This window comes from Malurus melanocephalus, unplaced genomic scaffold (assembly GCF_030028575.1).
Source record: "Malurus melanocephalus ecotype Western Australia unplaced genomic scaffold, MMel_1.1 scaffold_128, whole genome shotgun sequence".
Classification (NCBI taxonomy): domain Eukaryota; kingdom Metazoa; phylum Chordata; class Aves; order Passeriformes; family Maluridae; genus Malurus; species Malurus melanocephalus.
This window is the reverse complement of record NW_026623360.1, coordinates 1,642,525-1,669,226: the sequence shown is the minus strand read 5'-3', so window position 1 is coordinate 1,669,226 and position 26,702 is coordinate 1,642,525. Positions and strand designations below refer to the sequence as shown.

The window sequence follows — 26,702 nt, the reverse complement described above, 5'->3', positions numbered from 1 at the left end:
CCACTTTCCCTCCTTGGTCTGTTTAAGGAAAAAAGACTGATTTTTTTTTTTAAGGTAAATAAAAAATTTGACTTAACTACATAACATGACAAAGACAGAAATGAGGGAAGGGTGGCCTTCTCAGTAAGCAAGGTCTCCAGGAGGACTAGTAAGTGGTCTAATCTCCACATTTGACAATATAAAAAGGGCAAGATCAACACTGCAGACATAGTCTTTTCTCAAATACCACAACAATATTAGCAAAAAATGTGCTCCAACTCAGGGTAGCAGTCAAGGAATACTGGAAATCCAACTATTTTTTGATCTTCTGCCATTTAATCAGGGAGGTCTTCTTAATGACATCCTAGTGAAGTCTTTAGGCTGAGGAAATGTGGGAACACACCATGTTGTGATGCAGACACGGTCTCAGGCAAARAAGAAGATTTGCCTGTATTTACTATTCAGATATTCAGCCCAGAGATTAAGTTAGATCCTCAGCTGCTAAGTAGTGATATATAGTTACAGCACATAGGCACCGTTTTTCATCTCATTTTACTCTCYCTGAGCCTGGGCAACTTTAATATACAGACCCTCCTCCTGAATAATCCTGTGATTTTGTGGAGAAAGGGACTGTTGCTACCCTCCCGTAATTACAAGAGRGCACCTGTCTGGCAACACTAGACAGGGCAGAGAGCAAAGAGGTATTTCTTCAACATGGCATGTCCTCCACTCACTGTAGTCTGTGAATATGAGGCTTTCTCGGCCAGCTACTAGCCTAAAGTCCTATTTCTTTAACCTATTTCCAGGACTGTAGGACACCCCTCCCAGCACCGTGCTATGCTGTCAGCCCAAGTAGTGGTGAAGCTGAATCCTTGATTTGAGGATAGGCTGGCAGGAAAAGGAATTTCCACCGTCTCTGGAGCAGATAATCTGCAGAGGGAGCAATGCAGGTGCTCCCAGMAGCAGCAGCAGCAGGCACAGCAAAGCCTGTGCTCTGAGCAGTGTTGGACACTTGGCTTTGCCCTTGGAGCTTTATAATCATACCTGAGGAGAGACCGAAGTTACTACTAATGTTTAGAAAGCCTCCAATTAAACTGGTTTAGGCTATTCCCCACCAAATCTTAGAAGGAAGAGATTTCTCTTAGAAATTTCTTCTTAACAAACCAAGGAAAACATTGGGAAGCCAGCACTCAGCTAGAGGCACTTGCAAAGAACACACCTCCCTCTTGTACTGACAGATATTTAAGASAGGCCTGCATGTTAAAATGCACTTGTCAATGCTCGAAGTGAAACAACTTTAATTTTAAAAATGACTGACACTGTATGTTTTCCCAGAACAYGACAACTCAGAGAGAGCGATTTCCACTACCGTGGCCGGCAGTCAGCCCGTCATGCCTCATACCCCACGTGTAACCCACCTCAGGGGCCATGGCTGGGGCCCTTCGTAAGAGTGCTTTCATCGGGAAACACCGGGAAAATTAAAAAATCTTATGGCCAGCACTGCACCACGAATCACGCTGAGATTTTATTAAAGCTTAGGGCAGAAGMAGAACAAAGGAACCCACATCTGCTCATCAGACTGAAGCCCCCTCAGACCCCTTCTCCTCGGGAGCGTCTGGAAGCAAAAGCGACCACCCCCGACTCCCGCCCCGCTGCAGCCGAACCCCCTCAGCGCCGGGACCGCCCCGGGCGCCGCTCCCGCCCCCCTGCCCGCCCCGCCCAGCGCGTTCCGGCCCGGCCATGGCGGGAGAAGGCGAGGAGGCTCTGGCGGCCTTCGTGGCCCTGCACGGTGCCGCGCTCCGCGCATCGCGGGTCCCGACGCGCTACTGGGAGAGCCTGAGCCGCAAACTGCGCGGAGAGGTGGGTGAGCGGCCTCGCAACGGGGGAGCAACCCCGCAACGGGGGAGCAACCCCGGAGGGAGGGCAGCCCCGCCGCTGAGGGAGCAGCCCCGCCGCTGAGGGAGCAGCCCCGGCGCTGGGGGAGCAGCCCCTCCGCTGGGGGAGCAGCCCCTCCGCTGGGGGAGCAGCCCCGGCGCTGAGGGAGCAGCCCCGGCGCTGAGGGGACACTCCCGAGCCGGGGGTGAGCTGAGGCCGTGGGTCGTGGCCGTGGAGAGCGGTGCTGAGGGCAGCCCTTTCACGCCTGGATGAAGAGGAGAGTCACGGTGCTGCCTGGCCGGGGACGGTGGGAAGGGCAGCGTGCGGGTTGTGTTACCGAAACTGCAGCTCGGGGCTGTAAAGACATCAGGTGTACTGTGCGTAGCTGATTGCGTCTTATCGTTGTCAGCGTGAAGTTTGAAAGCTTTTGGAGATCTCGGTAACGGGAGATAGAATACTGGAGAGAGGTGATGAATTTAAAAACTGCGACACTCTACCGGTTACTAAGAAAAAAAATAACCATGTCCCAGCCAAACGCAGAGACTGTCATCGAGCCTTCAGCTTTTTATGCCAGAGAAAATTAAGAAAACGAACAGCAACAGTAATAGTATTAGACTCAGGATGTCGCCATATGTTTAATGCATTATGGGTTGCGTTGGCTTTTGCCTGATTTTTTGCTTTTTTCCCCCAATTCACTTCCACACAGGTCTGCCCTGCTCTCAGTCTTTATAATTGTGCAGAGCAAACTCACCTCATCTCATGTATGCATGARTTACCTGGCTTGGGAAGTTTTCTAGGATTATTTTTAGCTATTTACCTCTTTCAGAGAACAGGGATGGTGTAACAAAATGTTACAGCAACAGTTAAAACGATAACAATTCAAGAATCACTTTKTAAAGCATCTCAGAGGGTTGGTGCTATGTAACTCTTATCAGACCAAATTTTGYAAGCCTTTATAAAAGTGCTACTCATAAATGCAATTACATTTATTTGTGGACTTGGCCCTTTGCGAGTCTTCCTGAGTTTCCTCTATTGTAGCTCTGCCCAGGGCATGCAGACCATCCCCTTCCTGGAGATGTTTCAGCTGAAGCTGATCCTGGCCGTGAACTAAAGGGAGTGTGGAGACTTAGGCACACTTCAGTATGGAGCATCCCATATTATTACCTTTGTAGCAACCATCTCCTTGCTCCCTGGAGCTTTGTGGTGAGAAAGGGAAGAGAAACAGAGTCAAGAAAAKGAGTGATTTTAAACACATTGTAAAGACATAGRTTGTATTTAGAATTYTTTTGGGGGGAGGGRGGTTGCACATCTGCAGCCCAGCCTSAKTGATGAGGGAAGCTGTCTTTGATTTGTGGGAGTAAAGGAACAAGGAACTGAGGCAGGAAAGAGACGCCACCCAAAACTGGCTGTCTGGAGATTTGAGAGTGTTGAGGGAGTGGAGGAGTCGACCGAGAGTAGAAAATACGAATGAGGTGAAATTTTAGTTCTAGGAAGAGAGAGAGATCTGATAGGGGGAGAAGGCAACTAGTGCTGGTYTGCTGGAAGGCATGATAAGCAATGAAGAAATAGGTGAGATGGGATGAGAAGTTTGAAYAGGTTGTAGAGGATGGTAGGGAAGGTAAGGGGACTGCAGTTTAAGTTTAACACCCATGTACAGTTAAACTAATTTCTAATTACTTGAATGCTTTTTTTCCCCATTTCAGTTTCAGAATAGGGACAGGAGAAAAGCATTGCGAGTCATGATATGAGTGTTTATAGTCAGGAAAGGTCTGAATCTGTTCCTGCTGCTTTCTGTCTGTTGTGTGTCTGGTACTGTTAATCGCAGCAAAACGTGTTTATTCCAGAGAGAGCAAATCTACATTATCTAAAGTATACACCCAGTCACAAACTTCTTATGGAATTACACCCCCCTCAGTAAGTATTCATGCAAGTGATTTGGAGGAGGAATATCAATTGCCCTGCTTAGATAGGAATGTATGAGAAGGGGCGTAGTGGAAGAGGATGAAATAGAAGGCAGTATACAGCTGCTAAGGAAACCTGAAGTTGAGAGCTATTGCATTTCCGTGTGCCAGTATGAAGCTGGAGGTAGCAAAGTGAATCTGTGTTGTGATATAATGCAGGCTTAAGATTTGTCACCTGTGGCTGAAATCCTTGCTTGTTACCAGCTTTGYTGGGAGGGTGTAACATTTCGAAGGTAAGACAATAGAGTGACAAGAGACTCATGGTGCTGAAATTTTTACAGAGGGTTGCGTGATGAAAGTCAGAAGGAAAAGAGCATGTGCCCTAAGGCAGCAGGCTGCTCCTTCTGCYTCATTTTACTTGTAGTAGTGGCTGAGCAGGCTCTTCTGTAATAAGTGTCCCAGTGTGGGTAGAAAAAGAGTCTTAATTATTTCATTGAGCTTCGGAAGGTAAATTAAGCTGTTGAATGTGCTTGTTCTCTACTGCTGCAGCTTCTGGGTTTTGCCCAGAAGGGGGGCAAAAGGATATTGAGAAGATTGAGATGTCGAGGGAAGGTTCCTGTGGGGAGTGCTATGGACTGGGATGACCTCTTGAAGATGTAGAGGCAGAGCTACAGTACCTTACTTAGAACTGGACCATGTGGAATGGCTGGAGGAGCAGCAGTAGAGAAAGGAAAGGAGGTGAGGGGAAGGGGTGAAAAAGTTTTGGGAGTCTAGATAATAAAGAATAACTGAGGGGGCAAAASAACCATGCAGCACGAAGCATAGGATGAGTTTCCTTGTTTCATGTGTAAAGATGGGAGGAATTTTTCATTCTTCSTACCCTGTTGCAAAGATTAAAACTTTCTAGCATAGAACTTGAAAAATTCACATCCATAATACAGATCAAAGTATCTCTTACATCAATACCTGTGGAACCCAGCCCAAGCAGCTGTTTTCCAACACTCATACATGTTTCAACATACAGAGTGAATGCACCCTCCCTCCTCTGTGTACACTAAAGCCTGTGAGAAGTGCAGGGTTTGGGATTTTTGTTTTTAGGTCCCTTGGGACCTGCTGGARCAGGTTTCCTTCTGAAAGCATTATGTAATTGGATTGCTCATGCAAAGCATGGTATATCTGCTACACTGGTAAACCTGCCTTTATTTATTGATTTTGCATTTAGCATTCAGTGTCTGTTGGAAGGAATTTTTTTTTGTATTTCTCACAGAAACTTGAAAAATAAAATATATGCATATGTAAACATTCAATGTAAGTGCTAAAATTCTGTTTCTRGTGTAGTGGYTGTTTCTTATGCTACTGGRTACACTGTATATAGTATGTTTATAMGCTGGAAARTACRGTGCCTGCATCTGATTTTRTTCATAATACACMCAKTTATTTTGCKGGCTTCTTCATATTGCAGGAAGATTTTTGTAGCTTTGAGATGTTGCGGGCAAAAGACTACTTAGTTTTGTCCCAGTAAGAAATTGAGGCTTTTAATTAATTACTAGAGGGAATGCAGCATGATAATCCTACTAGTCTTTATTTTCCAGAGCATTGGAGGGCAGCCTATTGCTCACAAGTTACCTGTGGCCTTCAAAGAAGTTTGCATTGTGTGGAAGAATTTGCTGGAGATGCCTTTGTGGTAATTGTCATGACATGTGCCTGCTTCCGTATCAAGTTCTGTGGTTCATTGGGGTTGGTTAGGTTGGAACTGYACCTGAACATGAAGAGGGAGGGATTTTGCCCAAACATGTTTTGCTTGCAAGCAGTTGTGCCACTGGAATGTGCTGGTACCTTTTTGCTGTCTGCTGGAGATTATTGGTCACTCTGGTGGAATACTTAATRGGAGTTCTCCCTGTGCTGCTTCAAGCCAAAGATTACTTTTTAAATCGGTGGTGTGATCTTATCCAGCTGGGCTTGGCTTAAGTAGCTTACTTAAGATTCCGTTAATGATGCTGCTGTGTTAGGTTCAGTGACAGGCTGGCTTTCAAATGGAGGGAGGAAGAGAGGACGGCAGTGCTGTCCATGCAAAACTGTCTGTGTATCCACACTGACAGCAAGGTGYTTCTGCCAAACCCATCAGTGCACTRCTGARCTGCTTGTATTATCAATCATGATTTTTAAAAAAACAAAAAAACCTTCACAAAAAGCCACTTATTATGCTGGTCTTGGGCTGCTGCTCCAAGGAGTGATTTGSTTTGGTTGAGGAATACACAAAATCYAYTTTTAAATTCTYTTAGAAGAAATGTTTCATTAAGCAWAGTTCTATAAAGGTAATAAAAGCRGAGATTTTTTTGCTAAATGCAGTTGCTGCAGTCTCATGTATCTGATGATTTGTTGGAGGGAGAGATCAAAATTTTGGCTTATAGAGCATTTGGAATCCCTTCATTTTTACAAGTCTTGAGACGGTATTTAGTAAAATGTAAATCCAACAATTTCCCTTTGGTGTTATGGAAGAACTTGGTATTCATAGTGGGTGTTTGGTAAAWGGGTGGAGCCTATCCTGAGCATAGGCTGAGTCTGAGTCAGCTGCTGGCACACTTCCTATCCCACTCTCACAAACTCCTTAAGACAAAAGCTTAAGYGTAGAAAACATGCACAGTGCCACACTGCAGCACATGTCAAGTGCTTCCCTGAGTCATACTTGTACCTTTCATTTTCTGATGACTGCCAGTCACTTCACCACCAATTTCTTCTGGTGGCTGATGAGCTTGTTGAGGGTGGCCCTTGATGCAGTGGCAGGATCAGTGAAGTGTCACTTCAGGRAAGAGTGGAACATGTTTGCTGGCACCTTCTTTTGCTGGCTGCCATGGGTTGGGATTGGCACTTGTGCCCTGAACCAGACTCGAGAACTCATCCAGCTGGAAGCTAACCTGACAAAAATTATTTGTGAGCATAGGGAAAGACTTTTCCTTTTTCTGGGGCCTCCCTGCAGTTACATGAATCTGAATGACTATGAATTTTCAAGACAAATGTGCAGAGACTTAAAGAAATATTGGAGGCTACTATTGGAACAGCAAGAGTTTGTGATATTGTGCACTGCTGAGTAATGTTATCCTCTTCTAGCAACTGGAAAACTAGAAATAAATTAGAACTGCTATTTTGATACCTGCTGAAGTGAAAGATACTAAGTTTCTGATCTTTTTTTAAGTACATGTATTTTTGATCTCTGGTAAGTTTGTTTGCAAAGTAATTTTCTTTACTCTGGGAAAAAATGCATCTGTATGTATTAGCCAACATGCTGCTAGCATCTTCTTAGCATTTAGGTAAGRAGCCTAGCTAAGAAGCTGTTAGCTGATAGGAGCTAATAGCTGTTAGCTRTTGTTAGCATCTGGAAGGCACCCCTGCCCATGGCAGCAGGGATGGAACTGGGCTGGTCTTTTAAGGTCCCTTCTAACCTGAGACATTCAATGATTTTTTTTTCCACCATGGCCATCTCCCCTTGCCTTCTGCCATGCCAGGGGAAAATACCATCCCCTGTTTCTCAGAAGGGAATTTCAGATACTTTTCCACTTAGATATGCTCTATGAACCTGCGCTGTGGTTYAAGATGAGAAGTAGGTGTTGTTTCCCTGCTGCCTGCCTCCCCTGTTAGCTGTTTTTGAGCAATCCTCTGCTTTTTCTAAGTCGCCTTTCTTCACAAATGTGGAGTTGATTTCCTTACCCTCCTGTTGAAGCTTAGCAAAAATAGTTGTCCTAAAGGAATGCTCACCTGAACAAATAAAAGCTTGTTGCTGCCACTGGGATTTTACAGCTAATGAGTTGTCAGTATATAGAAGTAATGACTTCTAATAATGTGACACTGCAAGCTGTGTGTAACTGCGCTTGTTGAACCAGTAACTCCAGAGCTCTAGACCTTTCTCCYTCCCTTTTAGTCATATTAGATTGAGGCAAAGGATTTGTCTGCCTGTGCCTGGTTTGTCAGGTAGTGTGTGAGTGACTCTGGCAAAGTAATTCTCTCTGAAAGAATTTCAAAAGTCTTTTGACRCTTTACATATTTTTGTCTTCTTAAAAGCATATGTTCATTTCAAAATCATGAAAATTGTCATCAAGGTCTTGGTTCTGCAAGATATTCAAGCYCACTATTTGGCAAGGGAGCCTTGTGTGGTAGCTGCCCTAATTTCTGTATGTTCTAGAGGAAGTTGTTGCATCCAGAGTAAGCAAGAATGTCAATAACCCCCTTTTCAGTGCATTAGTAGAGGTAAGTGTATAAAACTTAACTTGCAGCAGTATAAGGAATCTCCCAGTTTATGTGGAGGTGRATGTGCACTGGCAATTTCTTTTATWGGGAAAGAAAAGAGAGGGAAACAGGCTGAGATTTCTTGACTGGTTCAGAAGTCAGTTGGGGAAAGCTCTTTTTCTTCAGGGACCATAATGTACCTTAGGAAGCCTGGGTAACACCTGGTTTTGCAGGTCTTAAATTACTGATTTTAGCAAAGATATTCTGTTTTCAGTCTCTAAATTCTCAATGAGGCGTTAAACTAATAGACAGTCATTAGACCTGTTGGTGCCAAAAAAACAAACAAAGCTTCTTGCCAATATTAACTGAAGAAATTTCCTAAACAAACAGCTCTTTTGAAATGTGAAGGAATAAATGCTGTTGTTCATTTGTCTCTTAAGTTAAAAATGCCTATTTTTATCAGTTTGACTGGAAGAAATGTCTGCAAGTGTTGCATTGTGCATGTCTGCCTCAAGCAATTGCATAATATTTTGTGCACTTTCCATTTCAGATATTTGATGCTGGTGACTACTTTGGAATAATGCAAGTAGAAGAGGTGGATGAGGAGGAAGAAGTTGATGAAGAAATGGAAGAACAACTTAAAAAGAAACCAAATCCTGGAAATGGACCTTGTTTCAAAGTTATTGTAACAAATGAAAATGGGCTTCAAGCCTCTAATCCTGATAGGTGAGTAGTGATTTCAAAACTGGTGCTCAGTCTTTGAGTAGCRTGAAACCCTAAAATTAGAGTGACAGTTTGCTTTGAGACTTGTTTGATCCTGTTCAGAAATCCTGTTTTCCTACTCAAAGACATTGCTGCATGTTTGAGAAAGGATGCATGCTATGAGGCACACCTTTCAAAAGGTACTAGAAGTGCAAGGATCTTAATGCTGTTCCTTCTTAAATCATGAAGGGAAGATACCTAGAAGTTGGTTTTCATAAACAGAGGGAGAAAATAGGGAAAGGGCATCTTTGAAATGAATTCTGCAGAAATAAAACAAACCTTTGTATCTGCAAGACTGTGTGCCTGTGGGAAAAAAAGCACTAAAGAGGTACTTGTGGTGTCCACAAATCTCTTGCTAAGAAGGTACTCACAGTAATATTCTGTGGACTATTCAATTTCCTCTAGTTGGCTAAAGTATAATTCCAGAGTATGGTCATGTGCRTGCAGGTATAATTCAACATATGAAATTACTGTTCTCTTGCTTCAAGATCAGCTTATCTGTYATGAATACAAGACTATGATACTATAAAACTAGAAAAAAGCTGTGTAAGGAACTCTTAATATTAGAGCACTGCTTTTTGTGTTCGTACTGATTTCAAAGAGAACAGACTCTTTGTCATACATTAATAAACGGCAGTGAAATGAAGTCATCTCTGCTGGAGATMTAAATGCAATTCTGCTCAGTTCTATAAAACTTCTGTGAGATCTTTCATACTTTTTAGATCTTAGGTAAACATGCAAAATCTAAACATTGAAGTTAGGCTTGATGAGTAAAACCAACAAGGAATCATAGGTACTTGCTTTACATCCTTGCTTTAATCTAAATCATTGCTGTTCTAAGTCTGATAATGTGCGTAGATTATCAAGTTCAAAAACAGCTTCTGTGATAATCTTGGGCTTCCTTGTAGCATTAAGGTATGTGAATATAGGAGCAGAACACCAACACACCTGTTAGCTAATGTTTTCATTATTCTGTGGAGCCTTTGATTTTAAAATTAAATGAAGTTTCAYGTGTGTGTGGAATCTGGGATGCAATAATTGTTCAGGGATACTTGCCCTATGTGACAGCTGACATGTTTTTAGCCTTCTGAAATGTGGGTGTTRTGGAGGGCTTTTTTGTGTGATTTGGGGTTTTTGTTAGCAAGTAGAATTCTGATTTTTCTCTGCATTGGTTCAGTAAGATGATATCACCAAAATATGGAGAACCCTTCTGTTTGAAAAACTGTGTTTCTTTCTAGAAGTCATGCAGCCTAAACAGAGGTTTAAACTTGTCAAGGGAAGCTGTRCCAGATGTGTATGGTTTTATAAATGTATTTTTTTCTAAAAATAACTCGCTGACACACCCCACCCAATGGAAAACAAAAAAAAACCAAACCAAATTGAAAGTATCAAAACTTAAAGCATGTGCATTTTCTTTTGATAGSATATACAGGCTTTTGATGATCAGACTTCTCCACCTTACAGATGACAGTAGATGTCACAACCCTCATGGCTAACAAGGTCCTCAAATAATTTTTCAAAATAATGTATTGTTTTCCTTCTCCAGGCAAGAGTATCAGGTTCATGTAGTAGAGTTAATAGTGATTAAAAGCAAAGAATTTGTGTTCTTGGCTTGGAAAGGGAGTGGGTTCACAGAGTGCCTGTTTTTCATTAGCTCCTCATTTTCATGGAAATACTTGCTAATGCACTTTCTAGCTTTCTAGAACAAAACCAGTGTGCAAGTTATTACTGGAAAGTTGCTCCTACCTTGTAATGCCACACTGTAATGCGCTCTGGGAGTGACTTTGTGACTAAGAGCAGATTAGCTATCAAACTATCTAGAGGGAAATGCAGCTTCTATTTGCAGAGCACGTGGCAGTGTACGTGTGAGAAGGCAGGTGTGTAACACCACCCAAACTCTCCTGCAGCGTGTTCCTCATCGACCACGCCTGGACCTACCGTGTGGAGCACGCCCGGCTGCAGCTRCGCCGTGTGCCTGGGCTGCTGCACAGGATGGCCAACCTCATGGGCATCCACTTCCACGCAGAGGTCCCAGATGAGGGCAGCATCGAGCAGGTGCTGCAGGAAATGTGGAAATACAACCAGACCTACCAGCTCTCTCAAGGGGTAAGTCTCTATAGGATGCCAAAAGTGTGGAGTTTACTTTTTTGGAGTGAAGACATTCCTGTACATGGATATTAACAGAGATACATATTAACAATTGACAAAGATCCTTTACAGGCATTTCTGAATAAACTTCTGTTTGGAAGGAGAGCAAATGCAATGTAGAGCTAAGATACACAGCTTTCTGATGAGAAATTTGAGTTGTTTTTTTTTTTTTTAATAGAGTGAAGAATAATATGCTGCAAAAGAAAGGGGCCATAAGGGGGAGGTCTGTTTGTATATTATGTTGGTTTTTTTCCTACTCWAAGTTTTTCATAGTGAAGGAAAGAGCCTCTCATAGAATCAACTRTTTTGCAGGAAAGTGTTTTGGCTGTGCTAGCAGCTTCCCTCACCTGTACAGAGTGCTTTACAGACCAGAGGTATATTTACACTGTCAAATTACTCCCTGCTTTGTGCTGTGTAAATGTTGTCTCACCCTAAGGTGAGAATTAGTACCTTCAAGATGGAGCCTGAGTGTTTCTAGGCACAACTTACTGTGAGGGCTGCTACTTTTATGTTGTGTGGATAAGAACACACCAGGTTTGGTCACCCTGCCCTCTGTAGTCCTTCAGCACTATACCAGCATGTCTTGACCCTTCAAACACCTTCAAGTGCACARTGTTATTTCTGAGGGAATTGCAATRGAACTCCAAGGYGTTTTTGAGTCTTTTGAATTAAAGAGAAGAAAGGTGAATGAATTCTTTGGGCTGAGCATTRTGCAGAATGGGCAGGGCTAACCATGAACAGTGGGAGCATGATCAAACTGCACCGTGTTAGCTCAGAGTCTTGAGGTTGTTCTCTCGACTGCTCATCTTTATCCATTAAGCTTAAACTTAGCTCACARTGGAATCAGATCTGAAAAATCCCTGAGAAGGGGATTCATTGTGACTGCTTTTTCCTTAAATGAAAGGGAGATCTGAATGGTGTCTCTGAGTCTTTAAAGTCTATCTCTTTCTCATTTTGTTATGAATAGCTTGGGAGTCAAATTGAATTATCTGTGTTACCACTTGAAAAGTGATTTCCTGAAAGACAGTTAATTCAACCTGTAGTTAAACTTGTCTTCTGTTCCATTTTCTGGTGTTGGGCTGCTTGAATATCTTAAGCCTAGTCTCTCTGTTCCATTCCTRCTTCCGTAAAAAGACCACAGTAGTGCTACCAAGCAATTTGAAGTTTCTCAGTCAGGATTTTTTCATGGCAAGTGTTGCAGGAAGGGATACTTTGATAATGCAGCCTCAACACTCACAGGCRGCAGGAGGCAGTTTTGCTCTCCTTCTCTCTTAAACTTCAAACAGKTTTTAGCTAACTGATTCTGATAGAAACTGAAGGAGAACTAATTCYATCAAGCAGTCTTCTGCTCTTTTAACTCCCTAGTTTGGTTCAGGGAAATCAGGTCTGGTAGGCAGTAGCAGTAGCATGAGAAAGAGGATGGGACTGTGCAGTCAAGGTGGGAACAGGCTAGCCCTTCCCTGCAGTGCCTGAGTGCTGGCTTAGCCTCAGGGCTGAGAGCATTACTCTGTGGGGAGCACCTGCCCATAGTCCTGGCTAAAGCAAGGATCTGAGAAATTGTGTAGGGGTGCTACTRCTGCCTCTGTCTGGTGGAGCTTTTYCTGCAACTGATGTGTGTGAGATGTGTCCCTCTGTTTTATCGTTCAGACTGCAGAGGAGAAGGTTCCCGTCTGGTACATCATGGATGAGTTTGGATCACGCATTCAGCATTCAGATCAGCCAAGTTTTGCAACAGCACCTCTGTTTTATATGCCTCAACAAATTGCTTACACGGTTCTCTGGCCTTTGAGAGACCTTGAAACTGGTGGTAAGTGTGTGTCTGATGAACTGGGTTTTCCTTTAATGCTTGCAAGAGAAAATGGACCAATTCTTACAAATCATTGAGCATTTCACAGTAGAACAAGTATTCCAAGACCAAAATGGCTGCATACTTGTAATGCTGTCAAATATAAAAGTTCTCTCTGTCTGGTGTTTCCATATTTTGAGATAGAGACCTTTTACCCGTCCAAAAATGTGGCTGTTGTTTTATTGACATAGAACTTGCATTACTGCTTTAGTGAAACTGCTGGTTGAGTCAACTGAAGGGTTTAAAAAAATTCCTTARAAGTGTGTTGTAGCTTTGAATCAGAAAGTCAAGCTCTGAAAGCTGGGAAACCCCAGGTCAATTATTTATTCCTGTAATCTTAATCAGGGGCCACTTTATGCCTCCATCATGTGGAGAAGATAAGCATCCTAAATAATACTCTTTTTATCATAGTTCTTTAATTATCTCTAACTTTTCATTTAAATAACAAAAGTTGTTCTGGTATTGATTCTCCAACTGTCATTTGTGTGCTATGCCATGATGAAGATTTTTGGCGGAAAAGGAAATGCAGCTCCTAAAGGTTTCCCTTGTTCTGCTGCAGATGAAGTTACTCGTGATTATGCTTATGGGGAAACGGATCGCCTGATCAGGAAGTGTGTTTTGCTACCATGGGTGCCTACTGAAGTGTTGGATGTCAGCTRTTTCACTCCAGAGCCACCAGATGAGCATTACCAGGTGTAATTTTAACAAGTTRATATCATATCTTACCTCTTTTAAGAAGAGACAGTGCCTAAAAAAACATTGCAAGATTTTGCGTCTTTTCAAACTTAAAAGACTTATTCAGAGGACAGCCATTAGATTTTTAAAAAATTCAAAGCACAGTGAGATGAGAAATGTCTTACACTTACATATAATATTTAAGTGCTTAAATGCTGGAGCAACATAAATGAGTTCTAATATTTTATTGCTGTATTGCATAGCTTTTTTTTTAAGCATACCATAAGGTACTTCATATGAGGCATCTATCATCCAGTTAGATATTGGATGCATTTTCTGRTGGATTTGATTTATTACTGTAGCATTGTTCAGTCTTGAATTACAGAAAGATTTGTTTTACTCTTTTAGGAGACGTTATGTTTTTCAGATTGGATACTRGACTATGTTGTGGCTTAGAACCATTAAATATTGGAGCAGAGACATTTTCAATTTGATGGAACTATTATAAAGTACTTGTTGAGTTTGTTTCCTTTATAATAAAGGTTTGGGATATTTTAAGGATGTGAAATTAATGTCTGSAATCTCCTTTTCATGAACCATGTCTGCATGAGATTCACTTTTTAGAAAAATGGGGAAACTGATACATATGAGTGTGCTGTACTGGTTACTAATAGCATTCAAAGTGCAGCTTCTAAAGATTAATCTATACCCCAGCTATCTGCTGTTTTATGATGGATGAGAGGCAGAAAATCTGTATCCAGCTTGTTATTACCAATATTTCATCAGAAAGGAAGTTAACCTCCTTCTGCTAAATACACTCAAAATAGCTAGGCTGCCTGTAACCTTAGTCAGATTGGTTGGTTGGGATTTTGCATTTTTGGAAGGGCTGTACTTTGCATTAACCAATGAAAAACAGCAGTGCACCCAGAGTTTGTCTTATGTGTGKTCTCTTGGCACGAGTTCCTGTGTCTCAGATAAGGCAGTTTTTTTGCATGTGTTTGAATTCTGTTTTGSTATGATCAGGTCAAGTTAAAGAGCTGTGTGGGGCACACTTTATCACTCTATCTAAACCATCATGACTAAATGGTCAGTCTTCCATTTTATTGGAAATAGAGTAACCTTGTCTTCTACTGTATGTGGTTGGCTGTGATTTGAGATTTTTTTCAGTGTTTAGGAGACAAGAATTTCTCAGGATCATTCAACACTGTTGATGTGCCCTGGTYTTGAAGCCTTATGTCTTGTTCCTTTTTACTGATAGGATTTCCTTCTGCTTCTGCTCATGTATTGATTAGCAMATTACACAATATAATAGAATTATGAAAATGTAGCTTTGCTAAAATTCACTTGCACCAAAGAGAAGAGACTGATAAGGCATGCAAAGGACTCCTTCATTCTGCCTAGAATTAACTTTTTGTGGTTTTTTTTGTTTTCTAGGCCATTTTAGCAGAAAACAAGGAGAACCTTCCTGTAGGGATAAACCCACCAGTTTATGCCAAAGACAAAGTTTTCAAGTATGTATCCATGAAAAATATGTTTTCTTACCAGGATTATGTAGCRATTGCAGTGTGTTCAGGCTGAACAGCCTTTTTCATCTGTGAGCAACAGAGGCAAGTTAAAGGTGTGTTTATGTGGAGCCACTTGCCTAAGATTGTGCCTTAGTAGTTGCTCTTGTTGGATTTATTCTTCAGACTGAATGAATTATCACTTAGAGGATTTCTAAAAAATAAATTTAGTTTGGTTTTTTTTGAGTAAGTGCCACCTTCTGGATGAAAGTAGTTGCATAACGTTTTAACACTAACTTACATAGTGCTGTTTTCACTAAGTGTGACTAAGGTATATATTATTATAGCATGTATGTCCATAGGGGTACCTGTGCTGCTCTTTGCTGTGTGAATATAACAGACTATTCCCCTTCTTCAGATGATACCAAACAGGAATCTTATAAAAACCTGGAATGTTTTAAATTGGATATGTATTTGCTACAAAACTGGACCATATGCTGAGGAGCCATTTCAGAAGAAAGCTGGAAGAACATTGCAAAGATAAGGGATTTTTATGAGCAAAAACAGTGGTGCTGCATGGCCAGGCTGCCTTGTTACTGGTTTTATTCCAGAAAAACAAACCATTGCTTAGCATGTGCTGTGAGTCGCACTCTGGAGTGTTAGTGATCTGACACTGGGATTGCAGTTCTTGCTTGAAACATTTGGCTTAAGGGGTAAAGTTACACTAAAATGTATYTGGTACATGTACTCACACACCATTTTCATGTGTTCATTTGTTATCCCCTAGATCAACTTTACCTGAGAAGAACTGTGAAAAACCAGAGTCACGTTTTGTTGAGGGGCATTTGGTATCTTGCCCAGTGATAGTCAAGATTCCTTTTGTTATTGAAATCTCTGATTACAAGACAGTGAGGATAAGCAAAAGCTATTTTTTTCATCTGGTGTACCCAGATACAGGAGTCAAAGGGAATTCATTCTAATAGAGGTAGAAAGAAATATTGAGAATGTTGGGAAATGCTGATATATTTTTCTCTTCTTACTTCTTTATTTTGTATCTTTCATTCAAATGAATGGCATTCATATTAGGAAAGGAAGGAAGGAGGGGGAAACACATCAAATTCTTATTGCTCTTCTGAGGAATTTCATCCACACCCAGTCAATGTACTCCTAAGGATTTTCCTCTTTTCCTTTATCCAGTTCCTGTCTGGACAGAAGGCTGTAAGGTCCTTCTCAAGCTCTGAATTTTGTCTGCTAGAGTTCCTCCATGAGTGGAGCAGCATCTCAGAGTCCAGAAGACTGAGTGGGAGCTGCAGGCTTCCAGTGCTTTTGGCCTCTTTTAAAGCTTTAAAGGTTTTAAGGCTGTCACTGTGGACAGACAGATGGGAGCRTGCAGAGCTGAGTAGATGTGTGTAGCTCTGCTTTGTGGATTGCTGCTGTTTTAGGAGATTCAGAAGAAATTCAAGGCATGAGGTTGCAGGGTTGAGAGCCTGGAACAAATTCTAATTCATCTTGTATCCATGGAGAGCTTAGAGGGAGAATGGGAAAATGAAGTAAATGTTTAACCTGAATCCTGAAGAGCAGGGGAGTAACTACCAGTAGTTCGACATAACAAAATTACAGGTTCCATTAGGCTTTGTAGCATAGTAACAGCTGCCCTAGGGAGATTGTTCTACCTGGCTGTGCTGATTGCTTAATTGGAAAAAAGGTGAATAAAAGAGCTAAATGTTTCAAAGACAGATTTATTAGGGAAAGTCTTCCCAGTGTGGGTTGGGTTTGATCACCTCTGTTTCTTTTGATCTTCTCTTTCATGTTTCTCTTCAGCTATATCAGTCACTTTTTAAAAATGTCCAAAGAGCTGTTATGAGACAACTCTGTTTTGATTGGTCTTRTCAGTTCTGTGCTATGGGAGTTGATTCTCCCATGACTGGAGAGTTTGGCAGGACTTGTAGTGCCACTACATCAGATTTGGCATTACACTTTCCCCTAGGGTGCAGCCTTACAAGGAGTAGTCAAGAAACCACATATTGCAGGAAGAAATGCTAATGGAAATACTCACTTTGTTCTGTTGCAACAGTGAGGAATGATTGGTGGATTCTTTCAGCAGGTACGTCAGGTTGATTCACTTCATCCACATTGAAGTTCTCTCTCCTTTAGAGGCTTCAGCATAAATAGTACAACCATTTTGGTATCTCACACATGGAGCTATGCAAAGCATCTTACATACTTCGCTTTTTAAAGAATTTCTTTCCCCTTGTGACTGCAGTTTATCTTTTCAGAGAAATGTCTCTCAGGGGAATATATCTTCAGTTTGGTTAGTAGTGGAGGAGGAGAGTAGAGTTCCACAACTGATACAGAATAGGTCTGGACATGAGGAAGAATACAGTAGTTTCTCATGGAAAAAAATTAGTGCTTAGGCAGTTTAAATGTTTCCTTACCATAAGAATGATATGAAAAARTCTTGCTTTTTGAGTCAATGTGCTGAATTCAGAATTAAGTGACCTCACTTAAGGGTGTAGAGTCATAAAAATAAACATTATTTCTATCTTTATTTTAGCATTCAAGGCACTGGTCTTATTTGAGAAGGAAATTTTCTAAGAAATGTAACAACTTGCCTTGTTTTTGGTTATGTTCTGAAATGTCTGCCCGGTTTGGTTTAGGGTTTTGTGTGCTTTTAAATRGGGTTGAGACAGAAAGTGTAAACCCCAAAGTTTGTTTATTTCCAGCATATACCTAATATACCTACTTTCATATGCTTGAGTTCTTGGGAAAAGTCTCTGTGTGCAAAGTTCTGAACAAACAAAAAGTATTGKCTGAAGCTACTGAGAATATTTTCTGTGACTTTGTTTCTTGTGGATGATAGCAGGTTGATTTTTAGAGCTCTTTCAGGAGTGAAGATATTTACGAGGTTGCTCTCACTCATGGGCTTTTCATGTAGAATGGTGAATTCATGTTACTGCTTCTCTGTCAGGGATTAAGTCATCATCTGCTAAACTGTTACTTTTGTGAAGTAGTTGGAGTTAAACTGACTCTGAGTTTTCTGTCTCAAAAGACAAATTTTTAATCTATCTCACTTCTATTTAAGTTTTTGTGTATCAAAAAGWGATTCTCACAGAGTATATATAGAAAAAGCATAATTTTTATAGAAAGTTGAACTTATTTCTGTTCAAGCATGAGTTTATCAGTGTCAGGGACTAAATTGACATTTTTCTTTATGTGCCTCTTTTTTCTAGGGTTTTCACAGACATTCAGCAAGTCCTCAACAACTTGACACATCCCCGTTTTGTATTCACAGACAACGAGGGAGAAGCAGACATCCTCTACAACTTCTCACACTTCAAAGATTATAGGTTAATTATAGGATTAATTGTTCCCCTGACAATATTTTTTTAATAAAAACTGTGTTCCAAAAGGCTTCCAGACCCTTCCCCATTCAACAACTACTTCTTTGCGTTGTAGGAAGCTAAGTGAGGAAAGGCCTGAGGTAATGGTGAATCAGTTCCCTTGYGAGAACCTCCTGACTGTCAAGGACTGCCTAGCATCCATTGCYAGACGAGCTGGAGGACCAGATGGGCCCAGATGGTTGCCTCGGACTTTTAACCTCCAGACAGAATTGCCTCAGTTCATCAGCTACTTCCAGCAACGTGACCAAAGGTGACTTGTGTTTTTTCTTCCTTCCGTTTTGTGCTGACTTGAGTCCACTTTCCTCAAAGACCAGGAGCCCATATTTTGGACTTGGCAGCTGTTGCACTACCATGAGTTAGCTGTTGCTGCATTTATGTCCAAGTAAATTTTACCTGAAAAGTGGGAGCTTTTTAGTGGTTTGGGTTTGTTTTTTTTTTAATGTAAGAGTAGTTAGCAATGCAGCTTGAAACCCAGAAACTTTGCTGTGATTTCAATACAGATTTGAAGTCCAATGTTTTTTTGCCTAGTCAGAATCTTAACTCTTGTTTACAAAGCCTCAAAATGTGTTTGCAACAAGTGTGTGGTTTTTTTCCCAGGGGACAGTAGCACTTGTTCTTGCACTTAAACCAGAGTGGAATATGTTCAAAGTACTTGGGTTCTGTAAGGTTATGAAGGTAAAATTTAGTTTTAGTATTAGCCTGAAGCAGTTGTGGAGATTGAGGGTTTTAAATCCACACTTCGTGTTGCTGCAGCTGCCTTGAAATGGATGGAAACTATGATTTTTCTTTTTATAGAGAGAAAGCATTAGCTACTGCTGAATAACCTCTTCTGTGTGGCATGGAATATTCTGGTTGATAGGTTGCTGCTTTGGTGACACTTGATTATTATGGTGACRCCTGCCAGGTGTTTCATTTGGCCATTATTTGCTATACATAGTCTGTTATTGACTGGCCTGAGCAGGAGAGAGCACACCTGCCATGTATCCCTAGGGTGTGGTGGTTTAATTCTTTTTTGATATCAACRATTGACAGTGAATGCAGTGTGTCTGTAGGGAATGGGAAGGAGGACATAGGTTTTTTCAAACACACAAAACAGAAGTTAATTGGATATTAACTGCTGTCTTCAGCTCACTTTATGATGTTTATCATGAAGCTCAAGAAGTTTCTTGGGATGCTTAAATAGGTTGAGGAAAGAAAGACATGAAGAGTCATCCTGTCCTGACTTGAAAAGATAGATGAAAAGACCAGCATATTGCTGTTTTTTCCCAAGGATATCTCAAAGAATTTGCCCCTGGAGGTGTCTAGGTGCTAGAAAGTGAGACAGTGCTGCTGTTCTTTCATTTTCCTATAGGGTAAACTGTTGAGGTATTGTGTGGTTTCTTCCCAAAGAGATGAATTATGGTGTCATTTAATGTGAAGGATTTGGAGGTGTCAGTACAGAACCAATTTAGAAAATTGCACAGTACCCTACCAGAGTGTTCTCAGGCTCCTGGCAGAATGATTCCACACCATGACTGGTGCTTGTTCATGGTGATGCTGAGCTGTTGATGGGTTATTTTCCTGTTTTGATGGAGCCAGATGCAGAAGAAARAGATAAACAGTGAGATCATGCTAGGCCCTCGCTCAAAAAATAAATCTGTGAAAGGATTCCCATTGCCTTCTCTCTCTCTTATGCCTAAGACCTACTGCTTCCAGCTGTCAGCAAAAGTCTGAGGTCTTGCACTGTAGCCCACAGCTTTTTTTTTGAAGCATCTAAAGCATTTTTCAGGAGAAGATATGGATCAAGTGTATTCAGCCAGATACATGAGGTGGATACTTACAGGTGTTGCTGTCTCTCTTTCTCTCTCAGAGGAGAAGACAATCACTGGATATGCAAACCATGGAACCTGGCCAGAAGCCTGGATACCCACATCACCAACAACCTCCACAGTATCATCAGGCATAGRGAAAGCAGCCCAAAGGTGCTTGGCTTTGAATGGGATTTAAAGGGCAGAGCTAAAAAAACTGCTTCATAGAGGGAGGTCTGAAAATCCAAAGCAAACTTATTTTCTTCAAAGTTCATATGGTGGCCACGAGCATACAGTTCAGAATGGATTCAGTTTCAAATTGGTCAACTCCAGTTGTAGTGATGAACTCAGAGCCTGATGTTGTCTTATTTAAAAAATTAAACTTGTCCTGACATTAAGGGACTCTCCAGCGTGGAAAAACCAATCCTCGAGCTGGCAGACAAACACKTTAGCTATAGCTAGCATTGGTCATAAATTGGGGAACATAATTGCTTCTGTCTCCCGGTTGATCGTTACTGCTCTGCTCAGTGGCGCAAAGTAACACCTTTGCCAGCGAAATGAACCRTGAGCTTCTTATGGGGAGTCTGCAATATCCACCTGTACCTCACAGTGTCCCTCCAGCATCATTTGTTGGTTCTGTGTGGGCTGCATGCATTTTCTGGGATGCAGAAATGCCCACAGAATTTCTTCACAATTACAGTGCAAAGACAACAAGGTCACCAGAATTAGAAACCTGTGATTTTTAAAAATGAGAACATACTGGCCTCCTTGTTTCCACACCCTGTTTTCAGGGTGCGACAAAAMGTAAGATTGTGCATTTGTGCACATTTCTAAGGAAAAGTTGAAATGCAGGCAGGGGTGCCTTAAGTCATCAAGGTGCAGTGACCCTTATATTTCACCTGAGCTGTGTTTAATGTGCTTTGTTGTAGGTGGTGTGCAAATACATCGAGGAGCCGGTGCTGTTTGAGCGCGAGGACGTGGGGCTGGTGAAGTTYGACGTGCGTTACGTGGTGCTGCTGCGCTCCGTCCGGCCCCTCCAGCTCTACAGCTATGATGTGTTCTGGCTGCGCTTTTCCAACAGGTACTCACCTTCCCTCACAGTGTGCAGGTGGTAGAATTGGATGCCTTGGAAACTAAGGACTTGTTCTGYTCCCTAGGGCATTTTCACTTGATGACTTGGATGATTATGAGARGCATTTCACCGTCATGAATTATGCTCCTGGTGTGACATTAAAACAGGTAAGCAAATAGCCCAAAACACTCCTTCACCTTTCTGTCAGTAGAAAGGTGCCTGCTCTGTGACTAATAGCAAATAACTGATTTCACATACACTTAAACGGGGTGTTGAAAGTACCTGAAGTCCTAAGCAAATATTTTTCTAGACTCTTTCCCTTCTTACCCCCAATCATCTGTGTTTATCTAAGGTAATACAAACCTACATTTTTAATAGAAACCACATTGATGGAGACAATAGAAGAGTTATAAAAGACAACAGCTTGTCATTGTCAAAGCTTTAGTGTCATCTTTTTTTATAAAAATAAATCCTGGATCAAGGAAGGTGTTTAGGAACTGTCTTGATTCCCTAGTTCTCTRCTTGCATTTATATGAATGGCAAATATATTTGATGTTCCATTCTCTTGTCATGTGATTGCTCAGTCATTCCCAACCAAGACATCCTTTGATGTTACTAAACTGTTTTAGGTTCACTGTGAAGACTTTGTTCCTCTGTTTGAAAAACRATACCCTGAATATCCTTGGACAACAGTACAAGTAAGTCAGCTATTCATCTTCCTCATGTAAATGTTCATGATCTGTTTGGGTTTTTTTTACTCAGCAARCTAGCTTTTCCAAAAGTGTTGGGTTGTTGGGATTTTTTTTCTTCAAAGACATAACTTCATATGTAACAGTTTTATAAAGGACATCATATGTTGACCTTTACTTTAGAAGCATTTCCTAACTTTGTGTAATTCCCCCTCTAATACTTGCTTGTTAGAGAATTGTATTTTATAATTTGAGAAGTTTATTTCATGATTACACTATGATAATTCTTTATGTTGCATGTAGMAACATACGCAGTCCTGACTACTCTCAAAATCATTGGTCTAGGATCTTTCTTCTTCTTCTGAGTTCCATCTTCTTTTGCAGAATGTTACCAATGATATAAACATGGTTGGGAAGATTTAGTATTTCATTCAAAAAGGCTGAGAAGTCCAGCTTTTCAGCACTAAATTAACTCTGATTCTGRTTAAATTGAACCACTGAGGTATTCAGACTCTTGCTTCCTTTGTTCCAGATGGCTTCACAAAATAAGGTGTCAGAACAAGTAGGAAACCCAAGTAAACAAGAAATTACAATGTGTAACCTCTGTGAAGTACCATCACAGAACCTAGGGCAGAACAGTTGGTCTAAAGATCTGCCTGTCCCCTTTGAGTTTAGCTTGCTGTGCTGTGAGCAGTGGAGCTCACTCAGGAAATGTGTCCAGCTGTGCCCAGGGGGCTGATAGAAATAAGTGCTCACCCTGTCCCTGGTGTTGTGTGCTTGAAGGGTTACACTGCCAGGTTGGAWGGTGCACAGGCTGCATTTGTGTACTGTGGCATATTTAAAAGAAAACAAGTTAGGCTGGTCTTCTCTTTTTTCTTAGAGACTCTCTGTGCACCAGTGGAATATCTCTGAGCTWCTAAGTTTGAACTCCTGTTTGTTAAATAAAATCTTGCCTTTGAGGCTGCAGTACAGAATTTCCTGCTTCTGTCCCAGCTTCTCTGCGATAGCAGCCTTGCCAGAGCCTTGTCCCTGCTCATTGCACAGATGACTYTTCACAAGAACACAGATGGTTCTCTGATACCAGGGCATCTTTTATCTGTAAAAAGGAAGCTCCAAATACTACAGCTCCATAAAAATGCAGGAAGGCAGATGAGGGCCTTCTCACTGATTTTTATTTTKCCCCTGTAATTCATGCTTGAAAGAAAAAGCTGAATGTGAAAAGCTGGTTCAGAAACATGCACAAAACTGTATTCTTTCATTCTTCCATATTTATTAGGAGCTGGAAGAAGTGGAGTGAATGATAGCTGAGCCTTTATGTGTGCWTATTTATTCAAGAGTGCATAAATTATCCAACTGTGACTTGATTTCCATAAATTAATTCTCATCAGCTTTTACTAGACCCTTGTATCCAATTAATGATACTCAGAATATGACACGGTTTAAAATGGCCTGAAAGAGACTACAAGGGGTGAAAAGAGAGATTTCAAAATACATCCTGTAGGTTACCCAAAGTAGCACTGTGTGCAGAATAGGGAGTTTTACACAATCTTTTCATTTGCAGAGGGAATGGTTCACTGCAATATAGACTCAATGCTAAAATTCACACCTATGTTTTCTTCATGTTTGGTTTTAGTTTCAAATTGGATATCTAGCTGGTTTTCAAAATAGCTATGTAGTATATTCTTAAAATATACTCTCCATGTCTGCCCCCACCCTTTTTAGGTATATAAGTGGGTAGAAGATTTTTCATTGCACAACAGAATAAAAAAAAAGCTATAATACAACTTAATAGGCAGAAGAAAAACCCCAGAACTTTACGGTTTCACTTCKGGTCTTCACAGAACTGTACTGGGTTTTCTTTTTCCCCTCCTCTACACRTAAGCACAACACTTTGCATAATGTGTGAGAAGGGGGTTAATTCTGTTGTYAAGTGCACTATGTTCAGGATTTCCRTAGTATTGTTTGGCTCCCCAGAAAAGTCTGTGGGTATTGCCAGATGCTGCATCCTTTCTCTGTGTTGGCATTAGGTCTAAATGCACATTTGGAAGCCAATACTTTGCAGATTTTMATCTGTTGTGTAGCGTAATTCATACAAACCCTTTAAAACACTGTATGAATGAAGTGCTTAGAAACATGTTTATTGCTTTTATGGAACCTCACTCAACATTCAAAGACCTTTTTCTTTTATTAGGCAAGTATTTTTGAGGCATTYGCTGAATTGTTCCAAGCTGCTTCATCTAAACCTGCCCCTCTTGGCATCTGTGATTATCCATCATCCAGAGCAATATATGCCATTGACTTGATGCTTAAATGGGACACCAGCAGAGATGGTGAGAGGCTCCTTTATTTGAATGTTGAATTCATTATGTTTGTGGACCTTTTTTAGAAATGTGTTTCTTTTAASTCATACTGTTTTTCAAGCAGTGTGACCTGTGTGCTTTATGCCTCCCACTGACACCTGGAGTTGCCTGTCTTTGGGGTTGGCATCTGCTATGCTGGTTAACAGGAATTRTGGGGCAGCTACCAATTGCTTGGCTGCATCATTGCTTCCCTTGTACCCCTGCTGCTGCTATTCTCTGGAGAAAAACAGAACAAAACARCAGTGGGGTCAGGGGGAACCAAAAGAACCCAAACAAACCACCACTCACAAAACCCCCCAAACAAATGTCCGAAATACCCATCACTCTATGAAAACCTTAGAGACATCTGATTCTCTGTGGCTTCCTGGCCTGGAGCAGTGTCTTCAGTGTACAGTTACTTATTCACCATTTCAGTGCTATTGATGTCCTYAGGGCTGTTATTCAGTTGTTACCAAGTCTCTGCAAGAAAATGTTAGTGAAGCTGCTTCATGTTAGTGCCACAGCATGGCTGACTACCTAAAGCCTTTCTTCCAGGCAGCTGYGGAGGATTGGTAGCAAAATCTGCCAAACAGACTGAATGATTTATTATCTCTCTAAGAGGCCCAAAAATRTTCTGTAAATGTGCCTAACCCAGACATGTGTCTCTTGTAGAGGTAAAAAGTAGCAGAGGCAGCAACCAGACTCCCAGGAGAGTACTGAACAGAGCAGAGAATACTCTCCTTTCGTGGTCCTGGGTTCTCTGGGACTCAGGAGAAGTTAATTGCCTGTGGCCAGATTTGCCTGAGGAGCAATTAGATGATGTGTGTTGGGTGAGTGCCTCATGCCCACTGCTGCAGTGACTGGTTCTGTAAATACTGAGTCACTGTCATGGAGGGAAGTGATTGAGAAAAGGAGGTGTGGAATTGAGCCTTTGYTGTTCAGATCAGGTGGAGGGGTTAAATGTGGATTTGCTRCATCTACATTGGRTGCTCTTTCACCTGTGCCAGAGATRTCTTGRATGGGAGAAGCAAAACAGCTCGCTATCATTACTAGCTTGAGAAACACCATTGTAGTAGAAGAACCAACGTCACATGACTCCCCTGGCTGAACATGAGCTGCACAGGTCCCTCACTGGCCTTTTGGAGATGAAGGGTTGGTGCCAGTGTCACTGCTGTAAAGCTGTAGGTTTGTCACTCCTGTGCAAAGCACAGAGTAGGGTTTACTTCACCATCAGAAGGTTGTTCCCTCACAGAATAATCTTGACAGCAGACATGAAGTAAAATCCTTTGGTTTTCTTTGCACGGAATATATTTGATCTAGATGAAGTTTTAAAAGAAAATTAAACTTTCTGACTTCCTTTAGAAGTGACATGAAGTAGCAGATAGGGTGACTACAATTGAAGAACAGGACTGCTATATACCTAAGAGCTATAAGAAAGCAAGGTTTGTAATCAAATGTGAAAGGAGAAGCAGAGTTTTCTGGAAGATGTTTAAGATTGCCAAGCAAAACAGCTGTATTAGGGAGATCCTATTAAATTRCTGCAAATTCTCATTCCAAATGAGKCATTGAGTTAGCACAGTGATTGCAGAATCTGTTGGGTAACTGTCCTCTGAATAAAGATGGTAGAASACACTTGTGTGCCTCCAATAAAAAACAGCCCACTGAAACAAAAAAACTTTGCTGGCTTGCCAATTTGGGTTATAAAAATGGCTTTTACCAATAATTTTCTATAAATTCCGCATTAAAGACAAGCAGTGATTTGGGATCTCTGTAGAATGTGTTTTAAGTAGCAATGTTTGTGTTTGCCTTTACAGGGAAAAGAATTATGCAGCCTCAGATCTTGGAGGTGAACTTTAATCCTGATTGTGACAGAGCCTGCCGGTACCACCCTACCTTTTTTAATGATGTCTTCAGCACCCTATTTCTGGATGAAACTGACAACTGCCACGTAACACGCATTGTCTAACCACAGGACACATGACTATCAATTTCCTTCTCAGACATGCTTAACAGCAGGATTTATATTTCAGTTCTATGAGCTGCTGATGCAACTGTTTTCCTGTACTGATCACCAAGGAAAAAAAAATCATATCAGAAGAATATGCATATAYCATATACTATATTGATAATCCCTTTGTCTGCATTTTCCTTGTCTTCATTCTTTCTGTAAATCATTGGTGTGTATTGACAAAGTGTCTTGTTTATTGAATATTGGAAATGTCCAAGTAGGACTTATTTTTCAGGTAGCCTGATTGCTTGCTTGCTGGGAAACATTGTGCAAGTTCCTTGTGTCAACATTAAAACTCATTTACTGAATCATGTGCGAGTTTGTATGTCGCTGTCTTAACTATCCTTCCTATAAAAGGATCTACATGCTGGTAGGTGGGAAATAATAGTATAATAATAATAGGGTATTTCAGYGCAATGAACTATGCGGTTAACAAGACTAAAGATTCTATGAATCTTCCCATTTTTCATATTTAAAAAGAGAGAAACACACCCCAC

The 26,702-nt window shown here is 41.1% G+C and overlaps 1 protein-coding gene across 1 annotated transcript; it reads left to right on the top strand.

Moving 5' to 3' along the window:
- The first annotated feature begins 1,696 nt into the window (after positions 1–1,696).
- TTLL12 (tubulin tyrosine ligase like 12) lies at positions 1,697–26,540 on the top strand. The gene is made up of 14 exons (XM_057370562.1): positions 1,697–1,839; positions 8,527–8,702; positions 10,646–10,844; positions 12,534–12,693; positions 13,292–13,425; positions 14,842–14,918; positions 18,140–18,256; positions 18,366–18,560; positions 20,160–20,271; positions 21,027–21,178; positions 21,255–21,336; positions 21,799–21,867; positions 24,050–24,188; positions 26,012–26,540. Exons 1-14 carry the CDS (start codon positions 1,720–1,722, stop codon positions 26,161–26,163), a joined length of 1,884 nt encoding a protein of 627 aa, XP_057226545.1. The 5' UTR covers positions 1,697–1,719; the 3' UTR covers positions 26,164–26,540.
- The last annotated feature ends 162 nt before the right edge of the window (positions 26,541–26,702 follow it).